This window comes from Haemaphysalis longicornis, unplaced genomic scaffold (assembly GCF_048455015.1).
Source record: "Haemaphysalis longicornis isolate Haplotype H1 unplaced genomic scaffold, Haemaphysalis longicornis Haplotype H1 scaffold_1, whole genome shotgun sequence".
Classification (NCBI taxonomy): domain Eukaryota; kingdom Metazoa; phylum Arthropoda; class Arachnida; order Ixodida; family Ixodidae; genus Haemaphysalis; species Haemaphysalis longicornis.
In genome coordinates, this window is record NW_027526203.1 from 379,721,417 (window position 1) to 379,743,781 (window position 22,365).

Consider the following 22,365-nt stretch of genomic DNA (forward strand, 5'->3'; position numbering starts at 1 on the left):
TCACGGCCCGGGGGTTAAAAAGAAGGTCCCCTTCACCCCGAGTAGTCCGAGTGGCGCTGGCTGCCACCCCCAAGCGCAGGAAACAAAAACACCTGAACATAAATAACCCAGAAAGTGGAGGCTAAAGTAGCCCCGCCGGTAGCATAGTGGTTATCGCACCAGACCGGTATTATGGAGGTCGTGGGTTCGGATCCCACCTGGGGGGCATTTTTTATCCACTGGTAGTTTAAAGGAGCCATGAAGAGAAAATACAACTTCGTTTAATTTGAAAGAATGAGGATTCAGTATCTCACTCAGCTCCATTACAGCCACAAAAGATGTTTTTTAACGAAAAAAAAGCAAGAAGTATTTAAAAACTTTCAGATTTTGTGCTACAGTGACGTGTTATGAGCAAGAATGAGGTCATACGGGCCAACAATAAAACATAATTTTCAGTGCGTTAACTGCACGTTAGCATTCAAGTGATGCGGTCAAATGGAACTAGAGGCCCCATTACAGACGTCCAGTCATGTGTCGTCGCGACAGGTCAGTTAGGCGGTCGCCAATCGCACAAACAAGGTTCTGTGACGTCATAGAAAAGTTGCGGGAAATTGGCTAAGCGGTCGCGACTGCTTCACACGTTTTCTTTAATATCCCCGTTATTTGTTCGAAGATTGCGATGATATTGGTATCATTGTTATCGGGACTAAGCAGTCTTTCTAATAAACCCAACTTGTATTTTGTATTCATGGCTCCTTTAAGAGGGTTCAACGCTGGTCGACCACTCTCGACATGTCCTAGACGCTCGAGTCACGGCCCGGGGGTTGAAAAGAAGGTCCCCTTCACCCCGAGTAGTCCGAGTGGCGCTGGCTACCACCCCCAAGTGCAGGAAACAAAAAATACGTTAACATAAATACCTGAGAAAGTGGTGGGGGAACAGCCCTGCCGTAGCGTAGTGGTTATCGCACCAGACCGGTATTCTGGAGGTCGTGGGTTCGGATCCCACCCGGCGGGCATTTTCTCACCACTTTCTTTCTGACTACCGCATTCCCTACCTACCGCATTCCCCCCTTTGCTTTCCGAGGTTTTCTTGACTGCCAACCCTTATTCTGTCTTGATTCACCGAGCCCCTCATTTCCCATTGCTGATTCGCTATATATATATATATATATATATATATATATATATATATATATATATATATATATATATATATATATATATATATATATATATATATATATATATATATATATATATATATATATATATATATATATATATATATAGCTTTTACAGTTGTGTTGAGTTTGTCCTTTCCTCTATGTTTGTCATGCAAACGTGCATGTCATGCAAGGTTTGACAATAAATAAAAAATAAAATAAAAGAGGGACTGCCGCTGAGGGTCTCGCTAGGACGTTTTCTACGAAAGCAGAGTTAACTCCAACAAATCTACAGTATTTCGTGTCTGATTATACACCCAGATGTACACGCCGCAAACAATTTCCTGGTCAACATCTTGCCCGGGGTGCTGTAACGAGCATGAGCACTTAATTGTGTCTGTGGAACGTCACGGGCTGGTGCCATGCGTCGCCTGGAATGTCGAGCGATGTGTGACGAGATCGAATTTCCCTGACCATGTATAAACTCGCCCATCTCTCCGTTTTGACGATCCCACTTCCAGCGAACTTGCCTACGCACACGGACGTCGCTGCGCAGCCCAAGCGTCGGATCGGGTAGCCTCACGAAATGTGACTCTCCGTCTAACATGCCGCGTGAACGAAGTTTGGTATGGGAGGGGCGTGGCGTGACCTTGTTTTTATCTCGCCGAGAATTTCCGGGTCACAAGTGGCCACAATTTATTGTGACCATTGCTTTAAAACTTGTTCCTCTCAACTTTTGGCTTGGGACTGAACTCTTAAACAACCAGCATATACTCTTGCCCTTTTGTCAGCAGTTACATTCTGCTTTCCTACCCCTTTCTGTAGAGTCAATAACTACGAGTGGAGAACAAAATCTACGCATATCATAAAATAGGACGCTTGTGGTGCGTGCTTGTGCGTTCACTCCTCAAAATCTGACAAACGACGCCTTTGTGCGCATGGGTGCTGCTCTAGCCTCGCGTCATCTTTCAGCGACGGCGGCTTTTCTTTCTCAACGGATGGCCCGGCTGGCAGCGCTGGTCGCAACTGAGGAGATGGCCCCCGACTTCAAGGTGACGTCAGGTACCACGTGATATCTGCGGGCCGCCGCCGCTGCCGCTGCCAGCGCACCCGCGCGGCTTTTTTCCCGCGGGGTTTCCCTGCTCCGCCGAGTTGCCGAGTGTCGGCGGGTGTTGAGCGCGGTTGCCGTGGCGTGCCTGCGGAGCCCTTTCGTCGCAAACTCTTGGGCGTCGCACACTCCGGGCGGTTTCCCTTTCGGCCGAGGTTCCCTCCCCGACTTGGTGTTTGTGTCGCCGCCTTGAAGCCCGCCGCTAGCTCCGTCTCTATCGGAACGCGGCCATCTGCGCCCCCATCTCTTTGGGACTGCCCGGGCTCTTGGCTCGCCACGGATGCAAACATGGAGACTTCTGACCGTCTGCGGCTGGAACACGGAGATTTTGCAAACGGAGTACGATACAGCCTGACAGTTGCACGACACTCACCTAGGTTGTAAGCCGACTGTTCGTATACCATCGTAACTGCTCGCCCTGTCGCGGGAATACACTTTGTCCGGACGCTTAACAGCCACTAACGATGCGAAAGACCGCCGCCAAGTCTTCCTTTTCCGCTCACCACTGACGTTTGTCGTCTCGGCAGTGCTCTCCTAGCTGGACTTTGTGCCTTGGGGCTGGAAACATGCGTAAGGTGAGCACGTCTGGCTTTTTGTGTGTTTCGTGCGTGCTACAAGCGTGGCTTTGTACCCGCATATGTAATACAGCTCAGGAGCTGCACGCTCTGTTTTGAGGTGTGACGAATTGGCTGCGTGTTTTAGCCCACGCAGACGCTACGTTTTTACATCAAAACAGATGGCCGTCCCTACTTGGCACCCTGCGTCAACAAAAAGAATGTTTCTGAAGTTGAAATTGTTTCCGCGCGTCATTTAATCTAATTTTTTTTTGTCTCACTAAGGTTTTTCTAGGTTTACAAAACAACAGTCCGTTGTGCAGTTTCCGTGATTGACCCCGAAAAACTCCGTTTCACTACCACTACTGCCAGCTCGCGACCTGCGTGTCTGGCTGCTGAGCTCGCGAGAAGGCCGGTGGACTTGTTTTCCGCTTCCCACAGAAACGATCGATGGCCTGTGGTGGACGAAAGCATATCCGCTTTTAACCTGTTGGCGACTGTGGGTATTTAGCGTGATACCTTTAGTTTTTGTACTAATTACCGGCACTTGCGCCTGGATTGGAATGCGCCGCCTCTAAGCTGGCGCGACATGCTGAGCAGGGAAGTGGCGGCAACTTTCTTCACGCGACCTCTTTGGTCGTGTGAGCAACGTTGCCGCCTCATGCCTGTTGTACACTATGCTGCATTGCCTGTTGGTGAACTCATCGCAAAGATAAAGCGGACAGGTTTCACCCGTCTGGAAACGGAGCCCATCGAAGTATGCAGGTGCCGGTAGGAGATGGCAGCTAGCATCGTGCAGGGTATACTCTTTAAGGCAGCTATTATTTCCCTTAGGAAAAAAAAACACACCTTTGGAGGGATGGGAGCAAGACGGATGTGTTGCTCTGATGGAGTTTTCTTTGGAACTGGTTGTAAGAGCCAACTGCTGTGTACTTCAGAGATTCTATAGACCTTACCTAACGATGACTGTGGTAGCAGAAATAAAGGACACTAAGCAGTGCAAAGGTTCAGTTGAAGCTCGTGATCAAGTAACGTTGATAATCCAGCCAAAAACGTCCGATTTATATTCGGAGGCAGGTACATCAACCGCAACGTTTACCTAGACTTGCGTCGTGTTTTAAAAATTGAAGAGTAATCTGAAACATGACGTTGGCATTTCAAAAAGAAGAAAAAGAAACCCGACTGCTTATCTCAATTACTGTTGAGTCTTAAACCAAGGGGCACTTTCGACCTGTCTGTGTTAAAGTGAAACCTGACGATTTATTTTGCATCACAACATGGGCAGAGTAGTAAACTCCAGCTTAAAAAAACAACAACAAACGCCTGAATTTATAAGCAATACACTTATAAACTTGTTACAGCTCCTTTTGCCCTCTAAAATGCTCTGTAATGCCATCAGACTTCACTGACGCCACCATGTTTCGGGTTTCGTTTAAACGAGATTCCGCATGCAAACGGCTTCGTAGCACAAAAAAATAATAATTTTTTTATAAACATTTTTTTTGGAGGGGAAGGAATTTGTTGCTGGGGTCGCATTCCGTTGGAAGCCGTTATTGCTTTATTTCAAAGTCGCATTGAATTAATGACTCCTTTTTGCGCCTGGTGGATGATAGCGAAATAACCCATTAGCGACCTATGGATACTGATGCAGGGCGGTCTGCTCGCGTTAGATCTTCAACGTGACTACGAAACGGAAACAGCGCTTATTTTACAAAGTACTCGTGTTTTGTCAAAATAAGGTGTGTTTCCGCCTCGAAATCCTGCACCAAATCGCCAAGCCTGAACCCTATAGCAATCTTTACCTTAACGTTGTTTTTCCTTAGCATGGTGCTCCCTGCCACGTTTTAATCCCTGAGAATCAGTTGTCGAGGAACGCGCCGTCGTCCCCAGGTCTGCGTAACCACAGAGTGCAGCTAGGAACCTATCAGCGAAATTCCCATTGGCTGGGAGCGCGGGTGTGCGCCGGTCTACCGTCCCCATTGGCTGAAACGTGTCACGTGGCTGCGAGTGCGTGCGTGCATTGGCTGTCTTCAAACGCTTGTATGCGCCGGCCTGACGTCACCGTTGGCTGCGGCATGCGTCATGTGTTGGTCAAATCTCCCTTTGGATCTCAGTCTCTTTAATCAGCTGGTTCAGTAGTGGTAACTCAGCTGATAGTATATGTTTCGCCTGAAGTGATTTCTATGATCACTCCCGCCGCAAAAGGACTCCAACGCTGGCTTGTGCGCCAGGAATGCTTAGTTCACAGAACTAAGCGTTCGAAAAACTTCTGTGGCAACTTACACACAATGAATAGGATCGGACTCAGCAGTGCGCACGCGGGATGGAGACCCCGGCTGGGCCGATTTCGAACGGAAAGTTATTAGAGGCTAAGCCGAAGGCGGCGTAGCTCCGAATTGGGGCCAACCCCTCGCGGTTCTTCGCCTGGGACGAAATGAGCCGTTTCCGGCCTGGCTGCATGAGCTTGGCCACGATGGCAAGAGGGAACTTGAATAGGGCCCCTCCCCTCCTCCCTGCTTGGCGCTACGGGCTTCCACTTGTGCGCTTGACAGCACAAGCGCGAGGAGGCTGGCGTGAACGGCTGAACGTATACACGTCCAAACTTGCATGCCTTTGAGTAACCAAAAGGAAGCAAGATATTCCAGAAACGCTGTCACCGCCGAGACATCATCGTCGTCTTCACGAGCAGCCTCTGTGGCATGCGCGCTGAGTCCAAATATTCGCCAGCTGAGCGTGTCCAGCTTGGAGCGGTGCCCGCGCTGGCGCTCCGCCTGGTAACCTACGGCCCTAGGTGCATTAACGTGTTGTATATGAATTGCCTCTGCTCGATAAATACTGCGCAGATTTCCTCCTATAACGGACCTCCGTAATTAAACCAGGCCGGGCCTGTGCTGGCAGCATCGCTGGAGGGAGAGCGGCCGATGAAAAGGTCGCCGGGTCTCGGCGCACAGTTGGTTTGCTTTTGAATTCCACGGTCGCCGGTGCTCATCCCTTGTTTTGAGTTTTGCCTTGCAATTTGCGCGCATGTTTTTGTTTTTTACACGCGAAAGGTGCGTTCAGATCTGTAACGTCAGAAGATTTGGTGACGTTGGCTCTGACGGCACCACTGGGTGGCATTGGAAACGGCCGCTAAATGATTCAAATTAACATTTTGACGCCAGCGGGTCAAGGGCCTTTTATAACCGGCGACGAAATATACTTTTTTTTTTGCTTATAAATGATACCCTCAAACGTTACTTCCACGTCTGTCATTTCCCACGCCATTTTTACGGATGCCTGTTTTGACGTCACAAATGGTGAGCGAGGAAGCGGCTGTTCTGACGCGCTTTCACGATTTGCGACGTCAGAAGCTAAGAAGTCAGAAGCCACATGTTAACCAACCCTAATTGCACTAGATTTTCCTCCCGTCAGAATTTGATTTTGCCCAAGGTAAGAACTAACTATGGCAAATTTAGTCTATTTTTTTCTGCTGTTTCTTTTTGGAATGATGTACCATTGGAAATAAAGACAGTTAGCTCGCTTCAACCATTTAAAAGAAAATTGAAGATGTTCTTAGCAACTCACCAGTAACTCCTAGAATTATTTTTTCTCGTGTGACATCTTTCCCTGCTTGTTCTGTTGTCAATTGTTTACAATTTTCCTTTTTTTTTTTTTCACAATGTGTTATATTTGTATAACGTACGCAATACATACTAGTTGTTTTCGCTCACAACTTTTTATCTCCAAAACATCTAGCATAGGAGGTCCCGCCTGCGGTTCGGAAACCTTGGGACCTCCTCCTGTAAGTTCCGACTATGTCAATATAACCTTGTACTTTTTGAATAAATTTGAATTTGAATTTGAATAGAGCAATAAGCGGGTGGCGTTGCTCGCGTCGGCATTTGTTAATCGAGGCGCCATTAAACATCTCCGAATAAAGACTCCCTCGTTTCTTGGCGTTATCTCCGAACAACTGGCGTATATCTATGGTCCTTTTCGATGTCTATAACAAAAAACCGGTGGACTAGTGGTGCTTAGACAGTTACGAAACTGGAGGAATCTGGTTTTGTTGTGTTTTCGTTTATTTCATAGCCTTGAGGCCGAGTAGATACGAAGCGAGTTCGAGCTGTATCCAGGAAGCTAGATTAGCATAGTTATAGCAAGGATAGGTAGGCAGGACCATGGAGCCACCGATGGTATAATGAGTGTCTTGCCGCAAGTTGAGGCCTACCGCCATAGGTCTTTTTTTGTAAATTAGCGTTTTATTTTCTGTAACGGGAAAATAATATTTAGAAAAATACGCGGTCTTTTTTTAACTGAATTAACTTCGACTTTGCTTGAACTGAGAGATCACAGCTTTCTTAGCTCTTTCAACTTTTATTTGACGACAAACGGTGCTGTAATTGTTTACGAATAAATAATTAAATCTGACATCGCTCTTTCGCGAGCGCTTTCCTTTCTTTTTTTGGCGCCTCACAAACGGAGCAGACCAAGCACCGTCCACACGCCGATCAAGCCGTGAGCTGCTGCCGTCTCGGGGAAAGTGTAAACGTATTAAACCGACAGCCAGCTTCGTCTCCTAGCAGCTTTCGCTAACCGTTTTTACCGCTGTTTGTCGTGTATAAGTACGCTGGTGGTAGGAACAGTCGGTTGTACTGGCGTCACCTTCATAAACTTTAGACTTCACGTGTTTACCAAGGCAAAGACAAAATCGAAACTGAAAGAAACCGTGCCGCGTGATGTTGTGAGGCCGCCTTATGGCAATGCTAAGCTTTCTTAATTCATGTGTACAACTAAAGCTGCCAGATACATTTATTTGAAGTGCTCCACCATTCATGATTTGTGGTGGCGCAAATGGTGTATATACATAGTGCGTAAAAAAATGTGTATGGCGGCGATACCGGTTTGCACGCTTTTGGCATTCTCTGTGTTTTTAAACAACTGCCGCGACTGCGAGTAGCATATTTTTGTTCTCGGCGCTGTAATTCACCGATGTAAGACAACCGATATAAGCATTTGAATAAGCTAAAGTGTGTGTGAATTTGCCCAGATGCCGTAAGGTCCGGTCTTTCTTTTTTAAAACGCTGCATGTATACAGGTGCAACAAAGAGTAAACGGAGCACGGCTTCGTGAAATCACAATAATTTCTATTTTATGCGGCTGCCAGCATAAATAGAGTACGTGCGGCCGAATTTTATTTTAGAGTGGCTTTCTTGAAAAGTCACTTCGAGGTTGCTGGCTAGGCACATGGCGGAGAAATCTCCTCCAAATCTGCAAACCTTGTTCCGTTTACTTATTTCACCTGTACGTCTATGGGAAAGCGAAAAACTTCCTGCTTGTTCGCCGTATCCTAGAATTGGACCTGAGCCACTGTTACACAAAGATGGCCAAATCCCCTGACTTTTCTTGTTTCCACCAGCCGTGGTAGCTCAGCGGCGCTCTGAAGCCCGAGCACCAGGTCGTGGGTTCGGTTCTTCCCCCCGGCAGCGCCGGAGGTGATCCCGAGGAGGAAACAAAAATAAGAAAGAGACTGTGGCGCGTACGATACTTCGGCGCAGGTTAAACAGCCGCAGGTGGCCTACACTAATCCTTGCCCCTCCGCTATACGGCGCGCCTCTAAGCCATCATGAAGCTTGTTGGATTTATGTTGCTTTTGTTTTTGTTGTTTTCTGGTGGTTGTCTCCGACTCTACAGGGTCTGCTTGCTGTTTTCTTTCTTCTTACGCACACGTTGTTGGAGGAAAGGAAGGGGAGAGGAGGGGGAGGAATTCCGAGTCTCGTTTTCGGCGTTGCATTACCCTCCGTAACAGGCGGCGTTTAGTTGCAATAGGAAAGCCTGGAATCAAAGCGCTGCTGAGGCGGGGTGAACATGTCTGGCGCATCTCTGATAATCAGCACTAAACGTCAACCTCAGGCCTAAAAGCTAATGAGCAAAAGCTTTAAAGGCCCATGAAGACAAAGTCCAAGTTTGGTTTATTCACAATACTCCTTTGTCCCAATAACAATGGCGCCAAATTTAATGCAAACTTCCAACAACTAAGATAGATGTCAAGAAAAACGGGTAAAGCAGTGGCGGCGTCTCTCTCACCAGCCACTTTCACGCCGGGTCCTTATGACGTCATGGCCAGGTCCTTATGACGTACCGACCAAAGCCACCGTCCGGAAACATGGCTGTGCGATTGTAGCGGGGCCTCTAGTTCCGTTTGATTCTATCACTTTAATGCTAACGTACAGTTAATGCACTGATAACTCTGGTTTTGGTACTCTCCCTTCTGCCTCACTGCGGACTTCGTGTAGCGCGAATTTTGAAAGTTTTCGAGCATTTTTTTAAAAACCTTTTTTTCATAAAAAAAAGTATTTCGGGACTGAAAAGGAGTTTGATGAGTTACAATACAAAAGGTTAGTTATTTCAAATCAAACAAAGTTGTATTTTGTCTTCCGACTTATAAGGGACCACAACGTGCACACACATCGCCCTCTGTTTTTTTTTTCTTGTGTTTCTTTCTCGGTGCTACTTAGGCGAGAAAAAAATACCTTCACGTAATATTGACGACGGTTGTATGACTGCACAGCCTCACACGGAGAGCAATGATCGTCCAACTTTAACGCGGACACAAAACTGGCACCCAATTTTGACTGCAAGTGGAAGGCCGGTAACGCAGCTGGCGAATTTCCTCGTAAAGCCACCAAAAGTGACGCTTGTTAAGTACTTCAGGCTGATGATATTCATTTGAGAAAAGGTGCCGGTGTAACGTGAACTTGGCACTGCAGCAGCTGGGCATCGCAAGGAGGATTCCGGGCGGATTCTTCTGGGGCGCTGACGGTTGCGGTGTCGCTCGCGTTCTCTCCTGCCGCTCGGCATTCCCACCGAACGCCCACACTGCGTGCAGTGTTGCAGTGCATCGGGGTGCACGAGTGTGGCCGAGCGTATTCTCGCGCTGCCCACTCAGTTTGCCATCCGGTTCCTCCACTCGGGGGGTACCTTGGTCCGCTGCTGCTGGCAGGACGCTGCAGTTCGCCGAAAGGCCGCCGTCTGCTCTCGCCTAGCTGTGTGCATCGATGGCTTTCCCTTGTTTGCTGGGTCGAACAGGGAATAAATGCCGTCGTGAGGGTGTGTCGAAGATCCCGGGCCAAGCTTTTTTGTGCGCGTGCAGTACTTAATTCGCGAGCACCCCACGCGGCAGTAAAATTGTCTGCACGGGAAAACAAGGACCAGTCACGTCTGATCGTTCAAAGACAAGAGTGCAATGTGCAGACAATTTCTGTGGCAGGCACTGCTTGGCCCTGAGCTGTCGTAGGCCGGTGCTGTACTACATGCGACGAGTGGAAGACTTTTTCCAGTCCATCCGTCAGGTCTTGTCTCGTTGTTGCCTGCTTAATCTTCGGTGCATGCTTAATTCGTTATTGGGTTTGTATGTTCCCGATTGTGTCAGAATACTTGAGACAAATGAACCACGGGGCTCGCATTGTGCAATTACCTGCTCCTACGCGATCCTGTTCATGCAGGGAGTTCCCACGAGGTGCCGCTCACTGTGCAGCATTTTGTCGACACATTTGCCATTGCAGTTTCAAAGCAGCTGGTATAGTCCGTGGAATGTCGTGTAAGCGCATGGGTATTTGCTACCGTCCGGCCTGCTGACCATGGGCGGATAAGCTCTTCCGTAAGCAGCTCTGTCCCATATATGTAGCACAATTACTCTTGGAAAAAAAAAAACGCGTGTTTGTGTCTGTGGTGGAAAACAGGCTGCGTATGTATGGGTACAGCCTTTGGCTTACAACGCCGCTGCAGCGCACGTTGGCGTACTTCTCGCGTAGCTGTGATCGGGGAGGAAGTGGTTGCCTCCTCGTGCCGCAAACTGCGAGCCGTCAGCCACCGGCAGTGACGGCTTCCTCGTGTCGCGTGCCCCTTGCGTCACTGCATTGTTCGAGCCCGTCGTTCCGGAGCTCGCGTACCTGCAGTGTACGCGCACGTCGGGTATTTGAGCTGGGGCCGTAACGCTGCCACTGGGTGTGGCAAGTTACGGGAGGCGCTGGCATAACGGATGACAAGGGGTTATTCAGCCGCAACCTTCTTTACGGCCCAATCGAACGAAAACGCTAGGTCGGTATATTCTCGTTCACTGGCCAGTATACCTCCGCGTTTCTCCGCTTATAGCGCTTTTACAGTTGTGTTGAGTTTGTCCTTTCTTCTATGGAAAACGGGGCTAATGTGAAATGTGAATGTCGGTCCTTTTGAATCTGGAGGCGTTGTGGCCCTGTGTCCGTCTGCTTGTGTAGTATGTAGCGGGACGGTGTACCGATTAATCGACCCTGTTTGAAGTGTGGGGGAGGGCGTGGGAAAGAGAAATTGTTTATCTTGGGGAACCGACCGAGGCATCTCGCCCCTCGTCCCTTTCCCCCACGCTGCTAGCGAGGAGGACTCTTGTGGGCGAGGTCTGGATCCCTCTCGTTACAATTCACATCCTCCGGGCACTGACAAGTCCGTCCGAATGGCGGCGGCTGGGACGATGCACTGCATCGTGCACGCGCGTACGCCGAAACCTTTTACTATTCTAAAAACCATGTCCGGTTGTAAAATAAAACATCAGCAAAACCGAGATTTGTGAGGAACTTGTGAGGAACAGCTTCTTGGCCGGTACGCGCGAGCGTGCTGAGCAGGATGCAGTTGTAATGGAGGATCTTTGTGACGTCACAAGGATTCTGTGGTAGCACTGGCGGGTCTGCAGACGCACCTATCCGAACAGTGCTGGAAATATTTCACGGTGTTTAGCAAGAAAGGAGTGAGGAGGCCGTTTTGTGTGAGGACGGCACACATGCACAAGGGGAACGGGCCCTTCCCAGTCGGGTACGTGGGCGTAAAATATTTTACAAGTAGCAGACTACTCCGTGTCAGGTTAGCGCATTTCGCGAGGTCGGAGAACGATACGAGGGCGCCCGCACACCCTGACACGGGTAGGGGGCAGCGGAGGAGGAGGACCTGCTGTTGAAGCCCGAGTGGCGTTGACGCGACGAGCAGCGGAAGGGCCTCGCTTTCCAGGCCGCGGCGGTGGCCTGTCCTAAAATACGCGCCTCCGGGCGGCCAAGGTGGTTCCGCCGGGGCCCGGGGCCAGCTCTTGAGCGCGCTGTGTGCCGCCGGAGGACGCCCGGCCAGCGGCGGCGTGGCCCGCCCTTGTCTCGGCTGGCCTTCCTTCACCGCGGGCGGGCTCCGCCGAAGGCCGTCGGCGGCCGGCAGTTTTCCTCCACGCGGCATCAGCTGGAAGACGCGCCCGCCTTCCTTTGCGAGGGATCGTTCACTGCAACTCTGCCGGACCAGTACTGCGCACAGTGCAGACCCCTGTGAGGCATTACAGACCCACACCTCTGAACACTTTCTTTGTCCCGGTGGTGGACCTTCCGCGTCGTCCTGTCAGTGGCACACTTCGCCTCGAGACTTGAGGCTGTGATGCCGTACTCACTCATTGGTGCCCGGCCACCGCCTGGATTTTTCCTTGCAGTCGTCTTGTTCGTACAGTGGGCTTGTCTTGGTCTTGACCAGAAACTTCTTGTCGCAGAGTCTTCGTAATTATTTTCCCTCAGCCCGTCCACTCTGCCTGGATAATGCTGCTGACTGCTTTCTTAACGCTTCCTTCGTTTAAATATGTCGTCGAGCCGATGTATATAAGTGTATTGCGAAACCATGTTTTCCATTCTGCTGCTGAACTTCAAACAACTTTTTTTTTTTTTCAAAGCTGCCCTTCCATTTGCCGATAAGCTCGTTTTTGGCGTTTCAGTGTCACCACTGTCTCATCAAAACTTGTTCGTCAAAGGGACTGTACGTTTATTAAATGCGTGGGACACACCTCTCAGCGCGCTCTGCTCAAGAAGGCCTCTTCAAACTTATTGCCTTGGGCATGTATCGAATGCGTTTCTCTGCCCAGTATATATATATATATATATAATAAGAATTGGGAATGATCGGGGGCTCGTTGAATGAACACAGACACTCAGGTCAGCAGTCAAGAACGCCAAGGAAGGCATAGGGGAAGGAGTGTATCATTTTTCCATGTTCAAATAGATTTGTTTAAATGTCCTGAAGAAAGGGGAGGAAAACATGCTCCCCGGGTTGGACGCGAGGCCACGAACTTTGGAATATCGGTCCGGTGCCATACCTAGGCTTCCGAGGGAGGCTGTGCACTTCCCCGCCACTTTTTTGGGTATTTGTGTGAGTGAAATGGTTTTCTTGCTTTAACGGAGGGGTCACACTTTTCGTAGCTCTTTCAGCGTTTGTTCGGCAACAAGCGGTGCTTTGTTTGTCTGTGAATTATTAAGGAATTGCATTTCTCTCTCCCGTTTCCCTTGGATTTTTTTTCGTGGCGTACACGGGCAAGTCACATGAATCGCTGCCCGTACTCCGAGGAGCCGAGAGGCTCTCGGCTCCTCGGAGTTCGCTCGGTGTTGGAGTTCGCTCAGAGTTGGAGTGAGTTCGGCGTTGGAGTTCGCTCAGCGCTGGCTGAGCGAACTCAAACGTCGCCACTTTTGTGTAGCCGTCTGAGCTGTCAAACGTACTGCATGCTGGGGGAAGAGAGTGGCCTAAACACGTGTAGCGTGATTGGTCTACTGCGTATACGTTTCACGCGTCCTGCATAAAATTTCCACCGCAGCTGGCCAGCGGAAAAGCTGACTGCCATGGCTTGCACCCATAGTCGATTGCGCTAATGGTCTGGCTGTCTGTTATCTGTGACAAGCGCTTGTCTGTGTCCTTCCCTTTCTTGTGTATCGACTTGTTTAGCGCCTTCTTCACCATCGATAAAGGCCAACTTGTTTTCACACTTCAACGTCCGTTTGGAACTAATTCACGCTGGCAGTGAGTGAGGCGAGTGCTTAGTTTTTCTTTTTTTTTTTTTGGGGGGGGGGGGGGGGGTGTTGCGGGGCGGGGCGGATTTTGTTTCGAGACTTAATCTGCAACTGAAAGGACTCTAGAAAACAGAATTAAGAAGTTGTGGTTTCGGCCCTGGGTTGAATGGGTTGGGGTGAGGCTAGGCTGTGCTACACACTTTGAGGTTTGTGAAAATACGGACGGGGCATTTTCAGTTACTGGTGACGGGACGAGCGTTGCCGAAAACGCGGCAATGAACGAGGTAGGCAACCGAGTGTTGATTTTGTTTGTTGTTCGAGATTTCGGCGCACGTTAAAGATCCCCAGGTGGTCTAAGTTAATCCGAAGCCCTCCACTACGGCGCGCCTCATCGCCTGTGAAGCGTCGGCGCGTTCATAAGGAATCGGTGTTTCTGTTTGTGGACAAGATTCGAGCACGCGCGATATCAGGCCACACAACGCCGTTGTTTCGGCTGGTTCACCGAGGTGTGCCGGGTCTGTCCTTTTCGGTGCGGGGCTAATCATATACCCCGTCCGCATTTTTTTTTTTTTTGGACTCCGTGATGCCAGCACATTCGCGTCCCGTAACGAACGACTGGAGCAAAACGACCTTCGTTTTTACTTCCAGGGAAGTGCGCGAAAAGCAGACCGTTTTTGCGTCAGGTTTCCGCTCCTGCAGATGCGCTTGAAAGACGCATAGCACGCAACTCGCGGCACGCCTGCTCTCATATCCCCTTCTGTCAAGACACTCGGTGAACCGTATACGTCTCATTTGTCCACGGTCTTCATTGCCTTCAATTAGCCCGGCAAAAAAAAAAAAAAAAAAAAGAAGGGGGGCGAGTAGGGGGCACGATGGGGAGAGTAACAGGCCCATTGGGGGCGCGGTACTTCTCAAGGACGCGGTGGGCTTCGCAGCGGACCAGCTGTCCCGAGAGCGAGCGCAGACTGACCGCGCGTGCCGTATGAGCCATCTGCCGAGCAAGCCGGGCGGAATGCGCACAGCTGCGGCCGCCTTTGTGTGTGCACCTACGGCGCGGGCGAGTTGCCAGCCGTGCAGTTGGCGCCGGCTGGCCTTGCTGCGGAACCCTTTGCAGCGCCGGGAAGTCGCTGACCCCCCCTGGCCAGCAGCAGCGGCCGGGTTACGCGCTCGGTCGGACGCCCACCGCCGACGAAGGTCGGCAGCCGCCCGCGGTGTCCTCCCGCGCTCTGGCGACGACCGCCGCCGGGACACGCTCGCGTGGGCGATTCCGGTTTCGTCCCGAAATAGGAGCGCCGCTCGCAGGCTGCTGCCGCCGCCTTCGGCGTCGTCCCCCGAGCCTTCTCGTCGTCGTGCCCCTTGGAAAACGCTTGCCGCTCGACGCGTTGGGCCGGCCTCCGAGGGACGTCTTGATGCGATGCTGCCTCGAGATTTTGGTGGCAGCAGACGCCGCCTGCACAGCTGCTACGCTGCACGGCTTGCTGAGGGAGCCCGTTCGTAGTTTCGCCGGTTTCACTCTGTGGTCTGGCGAAAAAGCGCGTGCTCTGTCTCTCTATGTGGCATTAGAGCTACGGAAGTCACTTTCAGAAGACTGAAATTATTTTAAGAAAATGCGTGAGCATTCCGTTTCTGTTGAGGCGCGGCCCGATGCTCATGCCTTGCTCCGGCGTCCTGTTTTGCCGCCGTGCGCACTCTGTTCTACAGCGCGTGCAAGCGTTGGTGGGAGTCGCGGGACCCGTCGAGACGGTGCGGAGACAGGTGGCACGCCGCACTTTGACTTACACACGGGGCCACCCGGGGCAGTGCGCGCAGCTTCATTTGTTAGAGCGTCGGCTGTTCGCCGTGTCCGTGCCAGTACCATCATCATCGTCGAAGCTTGACTGGAAAGGGGGCTCCACGGCAAGCACCCACGTGCTGCAGCGAAGGTAGATAGCAGAGTTGGGGGTGGTGGAAACTGCTGCAAGTTGGCTGACATTTGTGAGGGCAATTTATGGTACACTGTGCCGGAGGAGGCAGAGGCTGCGAGGCAAGCCAGCGCTTAATAATCTCACTCCGTTTTACGTGCGCGTAGTCGTAGCCAGCGTTTGCAATGGCGCCGCCTTGATTCAGCAGTGAGGTCTCCTAAAACGGCCTCGTCCCTGACGAGGGTGCCGTTCCTTTTCTGATCGGGCAAGCGAATACGGGGTGTAACCGCCGTTTCATTTCCCGTCGTGTTCGCCACATGTATGGAATTAAATTGCTATTGAATTGAATTGGATTATTTCCATTTTTCCCCGAGCGCCTTGACCCATGGGCGCTGTCCGATCTAGTGCGACAAACTAAGCACGATCGCTTTTAGTTTACGATTTAACTTACTTTCGAATGATTTATATGAATGAAACTTGGCAGGGTTAGAGTTTTATCGTAATAGACAAATCCACTGCAGTTCTGCCGAACCGTTGAGGCTGCTAGAACGGCGTCAAGAAGCGATGTCTTCGTGTTTTTTTTGCATTGAAACTGCGGCTCTTAGTTGTCTGGTACCGGCGGAGATAAAACGTCGCCACTTTTGTGTAGCCGTCTGAGCTGTCAAACGTACTGCATGCTGGGGGAAGAGAGTGGCCCAAACACGTGCAGCGTGATTCGTCTGCTGCGTATACGTTTCACGCGTCCTGCATACAATTTCCAATTCACCCAATTTTTCGTGTGTATCTCGCACGGGATTCTCCAAAAAGGCATCCAATACTGTGTAACCCTGCTCGTAATTTTCTCTCCTTCCCAGTCGCTGCTCTCCGCTGCCCGTGAAATGTTCTCACCGAGTCATTTGTCGCTTCCGCCACTGCGTAGGTGTATTTATTGCCCACAGGGAGATACCCACCTTTTTTTCTCTTCTGAGTTGCTATTTCCTCCTCGTGTCTGTCTGGGTGCTCAGACTCCAGCCGCAGCTGCTGTGCTATCAGAGCTCACACTACAGTCTGTGGCCGCCGCGGTGGTAACGTGACTGAATGTTTTCGATTTCTTCTTTACTGTGAGTTTCTGTGTAGATTCTACATTTGTAAAGCAAGACGGTCTTCAATTCCGTGGGCCAAGTTTGAATAAGGAACTGTTGCAGACCATCCCGAAAGCGTCGCATTTTTTAAACAGGAATGGCGTGTACCTTCGCATAATCTGCGCCATGATTGCGGCAGTTTTGTGGGCAATTTTAAGTGAAAGCCTGCCATCTCTATCCCCTTCAGTATGGATCGCGACAGTTCGTGCAACTTATTCCGCAGGATGCCGCTGTATAAATAACTACACGAGTCGCGGCGCGGGGCACAAGGGGTGTCACAGAGGAGGGCCAGTTTTATGCCAAGAAAAGCACGCTGCTCTAAGTGCACCGCAGAGGTGTTTTGGGGAAGTGATGGAGGTGGGGGAGATCAGTCTCAAACAGAGCGTACGCTTTGAGCGGGCCCTGATTGGCTGAAGGCGGGTGACGCGGACGTGACTCAAAGCAAGCAAGTTGGTTTTTGCGCATAGACCACAACCGGGACTACGTCACGACATGAAACGGACGCTTCCGCTTTTTGAATGTGCACAGCTCAGAATTGCGCCCCAGGTTGAGCCCAACCGATTATGGTAAAGATATCCAAAGATTCAAAAAGAAAGGGTACAAAGAGTAAAAAATTAAATAGTCACGTGACAGCCTAGTCAAGAGATCCAACGAGTCAGAAGGTCCAGTGTGGATCTTAAGAGCTCTAAAGAGCCACAAGATCCAACGAGTCAACAGGTCTAAATAAAGCGAGTCAAAAGATCCAACGACTCAGAAGGTCCAATAATTCAGCAACCGCGTCAGAAGGTCCAATGAATTGTGGGAACGATCTGTACACGACTTTTTCATATATTTTACTATGTAACAACATTCTTTTTTACAGAAGTGTAGAATGTTCGATAATGTAGTTGCCGACCCCTGCTTCAGCGAGCTTCGCTTACATAAGTGATTGCTCCCTTTTTGTGCAGCTAAAAGTTTACACATGGTGGGGAGCTGATAATGAAATGACCAGCATGCTTTGCGAAAGAACGCCGAAAATCACAAATGAGTTCTCCTTTTAGCAAAAGACCTCTATGTATGTTCCAAAAAGCATTGAAAAGACCTTTGGGTATTTGAAATCATGAACACACTAAACACACCGGAATTCATTGAAACGGCGATGATGCCGGGACGGAAACGTCTGGCGAAGTAGAGAAGGTGCCCTTGGTAACGCATTGTTAATAAGGCATTATGTGCATTGCGTCATCAGCACACAGAAGAGCACGTGAATGCAGTGCCAAAATAATTACAAGTACTTTGTGGTTAAGTTAAAAAGTCCAAGAAATATTTTTTTTCCTGCCACAGTGATGCTAAAGTGTAAGGTACGCAATGATAGAGGAAGGGTAGGGCTTTCCAAGAGTATTAATTCCAAACAACAGATTTATTACGAATATTATAAAAAAACTACTGGTTCCTTTCCCCCAGTGTAGGCGCTCAATGACGCAGCGGTTATCGCATGCAGGTATTCGAAAGTGGAAAAAACGAATGTTACTTTCACTGATTTTTTAAACGAAGATATGGTGTTCATAAGTCGCTACAAAGCAAGCGATATAATCAACAATAATATTATCTAAACGCTACGGTTATTCCGGCTACTATTCCGCAAATCAATGGGACTTCATTTAGTAAGGCCGCATAACATTTCCACTGAGTTAAAATAACGCAGAATTACGATAAAGTACATGTGTAATAAATTAGTATGGTTGTTGTGCCTGCAACTGCCTCGACGCACATATGTTGCTGCCTAAAACGCGCGCTTGAATTCGCTTTTGTACTGAAAAGCCGTGTACCGAAACGCCCGTGTACCGAATAGGCCGCACCGAAACGCCCTGTACCGAAAAGACTGGAGCCGGTAAACGACATTATGTGCGCTTAACCACTTCGATCATTTAGATGCCCATGACGCAAATGTATTTTTGCAAGGGTGCAACATACATATACAGTAATACCTCGTCAACTCAAAGTAGTGAAAACCGGGAAATATTTCGAGATAAACGGATTTTCGAGATAAGCAAAATTGCGCGAATTGTCATGAAATATCCAGTTCTTTGCAAAAATGGCTTCACTAATTACCAGCTCTTCAACAGCAGCTTCCAATCTTGCGTTTCATGAAGGTTTGAAAGAGAGAAAAAAAAAAAAAAAAACATACAAGAGTCGTTCACCGGCTGGGTTTTGTGGCACTGCAATTTTACTTAGGAGAAGAGAACTGGGTAATGCTGGTCTGCTTTGCGGTCGCACTCGGGCCTAGTAAGGAGTCCTCTAGGTGCTTGACGCGTTGCATGAGCCGATCTTTCCCGCCGCTGCACTCAACCTTATTTCGCAGCAAGCGCGGCAAATTTCTCGTTTCGGCAGATGTCGGCACCTCTTGAGAAGATTCGTCGTCGTCGTCCCTGTCTTCGCCGTCCCCTCCTTTTGTGGCCATTTCAACGATTGCGGCGTCCGTAAGTTCTCCTGTCGCGGGCACATCCTGCTCGCATAGCGCGTACTCCTGAAAGGTCACGTCGCTTTCGGTGGCACCGTTATGGCACCGCTCTTGCACCACAGAGAGCCAGATGCCGCTGGTGCTCAAATGAATTGGAAGTTAACGTTGTGCTCGCGACGAGCTCAGAGTATCGGCTGTCGCTACTCACGTGACCTCCGCACAGATCGGTGCAGCCTGCAATTGCCCCGAAAATCCACACCTTAAAGGAGCCATGAAGAGAAAATACAACTTTGTTTAATTTGAAAGAACTAGGATTCAGTATCTCACTCAGCTCCATTAGAGCCACAAAAGATGTTTTTTAATGAAAAAAAAAAGCAAGAAGTATTTAAAAACTCAAATTTTGCGCCACAGTGACGTGTTATGAGCGAAAATGACGTCATACGGGCCAACAATAAAATATAAATTTCAGTGCATTGACTGCACGTTAGCATTCAAGAGATGCGGTCAAATGGAACTAGAGGCCCCTTTACAGACGTCCAGTCATGTGTCGTAGCGACAGGTCAGTTAGGCGGCCGCCAATCGCACAAACAAGGTTCCGTGACGTCATAGAAAAGTTGCGGAAAATTGGCTAGGGGGTCGCGACTGCTTCACACGTTTTCTTTAATATCTCCGTTATTTGTTCGAAGATTGCGATGATATTGGTATCATTGTTATCGGGACTAAGCAGTCTTTCTAATAAACTCAACTTGTATTTTGTCTTCATGGCTCCTTTAAGCTTTATCGCCTCTTGACAGAGTTCCTCACAATCTGTTCCTCACAATCGGCGAAATTTTCGTTCCACTCTCACTCAAGATTTCGAGATATCCGCAGTTTGACCCAAAAATAATTTGAAATAAAGGTCAACAAATAGATGGGACCTATACGAAATGGTTCGGTGCCGCGGAAAATTTCGACTTAGCCGATTTTTCGAGATATGCGAGTTCGAGTTAACGAGGTATTACTGTGCTTGAAAGAAAAACTAACATATTGCTCAAACAAAAATTGGTGCAATACACTACTTGTATTGAAGACGAAGGGGTAACGGAACTAAAGTCTTGACCCTTAGCAAACAAAAGTGCACCGATGTGAGGCCCACAAAGAGACTTGGATCTCTTGACTCGTCTTAGCCGTGTCTAGAGATCCAACAAGTCAGGAGGCATAATATTGGACCTCTTGACTCGTTGGACCTTTTGCGGCTCACCTTAGTTAGCCGCGTCATTGCAAAAGGTCCAAATGAGCCAAAAGATCCAATGAGTCAAGAGGGCCAACGAGTCAAGTGATCCAACGAGTCGAAAGGTCCACCGCGCACTCATTATTTTAATTAAGCCAGACGAATACGCAATTAACTGCCATGTTCGCCATGAGAGGTTCATTAGATGTCGATAATCCTTTAATTCTCCCCAGTTCTGTGAAGGGGAGGGATCACTTCGCTTCTCTCCAGACGCCCGATCGCTGCTGCAATTTGTTGAGAGCATTTCCATGAATGCTTTCAGCGTGAGAAAATAAACTCTTACGCGTTCCTTGTGGAAACTGGGCAGTGGCACTGATTGATTTCTTTTATACTGCAATGGCGTAATATTTTGTCCATGAAGAACGCATCGGCTGAAATGCGGGGTTTCTCGTTCTTGTATTAGCCTTCCGTATTTTTTTGTTCGTTTTCAGTGCGGGCAGGAGGCGGCCGTATGCGAAGAAGACCTATTTTGCAGAAAATAAGTATAAACACCCACCGATTTTTCGCGCAGGTAAGCGCGCGGAGGTACGGAACGGCCTCGTTTTGAGGCTGGAAGCAGGTCGGCGCTTAGATACGGGACAACAGAAGGCGACGGACGCAGTGATGCGCAAAAAGAAAAGAAAGAAAGAAAGCAGGGTAGACGCACGAGGAGCATTGTGCAAAAAGGTAATACTGCGGGATTTTGTCGCAACTTGTTGTCGCTACTCGAGACCTGCCCCGGTCGTGCACTGGGGCCAACACACCTGACGCCGGTCGCGCTCTATAGCTGTGGAACTAATGGTCTCGCTCGCTCCATGCAGGTGCTGCAACGGAGCCCGAGTGCGAAAACAAGGTTATGCTGGCGTTTGTTCTCCGTTTGCAGAATGTTTTCGCCTGCCCTGTGCGGCCTGCTGGAGAACAATGACTCGTAAACATTGCCCACTGCTTGTAATCATTTGAAAACAAGACGGTGTGTCGCGTTGTCCGCCGACACTCCCCTGTCCAGGAAAAACAAAGTTCGAGGACACCTAAGCACTTCTGAGGAATTATTAGCGTACAAGTGAAATCTCTGGGGATCACGTGGCGCCGAACGTATATGCCGGTATTGTGGGCGCTGCCATGGAGCATAGCGGCGGCAGTGCCGCCCTGGATCTGTGGTGACTGCCGCGCCGCTGGGTGAGGGCAGCGAATATTTTTGCAACCGGCCAAAAGACGGCTTTTGTCTGCAAAAGCCGTCTTTTGGAGACAGCACTGCTATAGTGCCTAGTATATTCTAGGCACTATAGCACTCCCGCGGTGACACGCTCCCCCCATTGCGCAGGCGCGTTCCTGACGCGTTCTTTGCCACGGAAGCAGCCGTCTTCCTGACTTCCGTGACAAAGAATATGCGTTGTAGTGCTTTTGCTGTGCTTGTACTTCTGAGGTGCGTCCGCTTTGACCTTGAGCGGTGCGCGCTTGATGAGCCACCTGACGCGCCGCAGCCATGGGAATTTAGCTGCCGTTCGCTCATACAAACAACGCCGACGCCAGCTTTTTCGTTCAGTGGGACAGTGCAGACTCTCTGGCGACAGATGGCAGACTGATCCGGTTGGCCCCAAGGCCCCTAATTTTTAGGGGCTTCCCCCAAGGCAGGGAATAGCCAGGGACCGCGTTTGGTACATAGGACCTTAGGACACAGTGTTTCGCGACTTCATATACTGAATAACTCTTGAAATATATCTGTGCAGTGGCGCTGTTGACGCTGTTCTGCACGGGGCATGTTTTTTTTCGGTCTTCTAGATATGTCCCCTTTGTTTAGAATGAGCGTCGTATGAAATGTGACAGGCTCCCCGAAAGCTGGCACGCTTGAGCCTCGTTTCGTGGGCAGGGGAGCGACGCCACGACTGTCGCAGCTGGCCCAAACTGCAATTGAGGAGCTTTTTTATTTTTCTCGAAATGAGCTGAATCCACTTAATGCGAATTTGAGAAAAAAGCGGAAGTCTGTTACCTGGCCTAAATGCAACGCTGTCAAAGCGACAAACATGATATGTTTTACATGT

General features: G+C 49.6%; 1 protein-coding gene across 3 annotated transcripts in view; it reads left to right on the forward strand.

The window, feature by feature from the left end:
• The window catches only part of P130cas (Serine_rich_CAS and FAT-like_CAS_C domain-containing protein p130CAS), a 79,140-nt gene that overhangs the window by 17,811 nt on the left and 38,964 nt on the right, over positions 1-22,365 (forward strand). Inside the window, exon 1 of one of the 3 annotated variants that reach the window (XM_077686468.1) lies at positions 2,261-2,825. The exons of the other annotated variants lie outside the window; for them this stretch is intronic. Coding sequence (XP_077542594.1) covers positions 2,817-2,825 — 9 coding nt within the window. The 5' untranslated portion in view covers positions 2,261-2,816. Of the gene's footprint in view, positions 1-2,260; positions 2,826-22,365 lie in introns of those variants that run through there. 3 annotated transcript variants of the gene reach the window in all.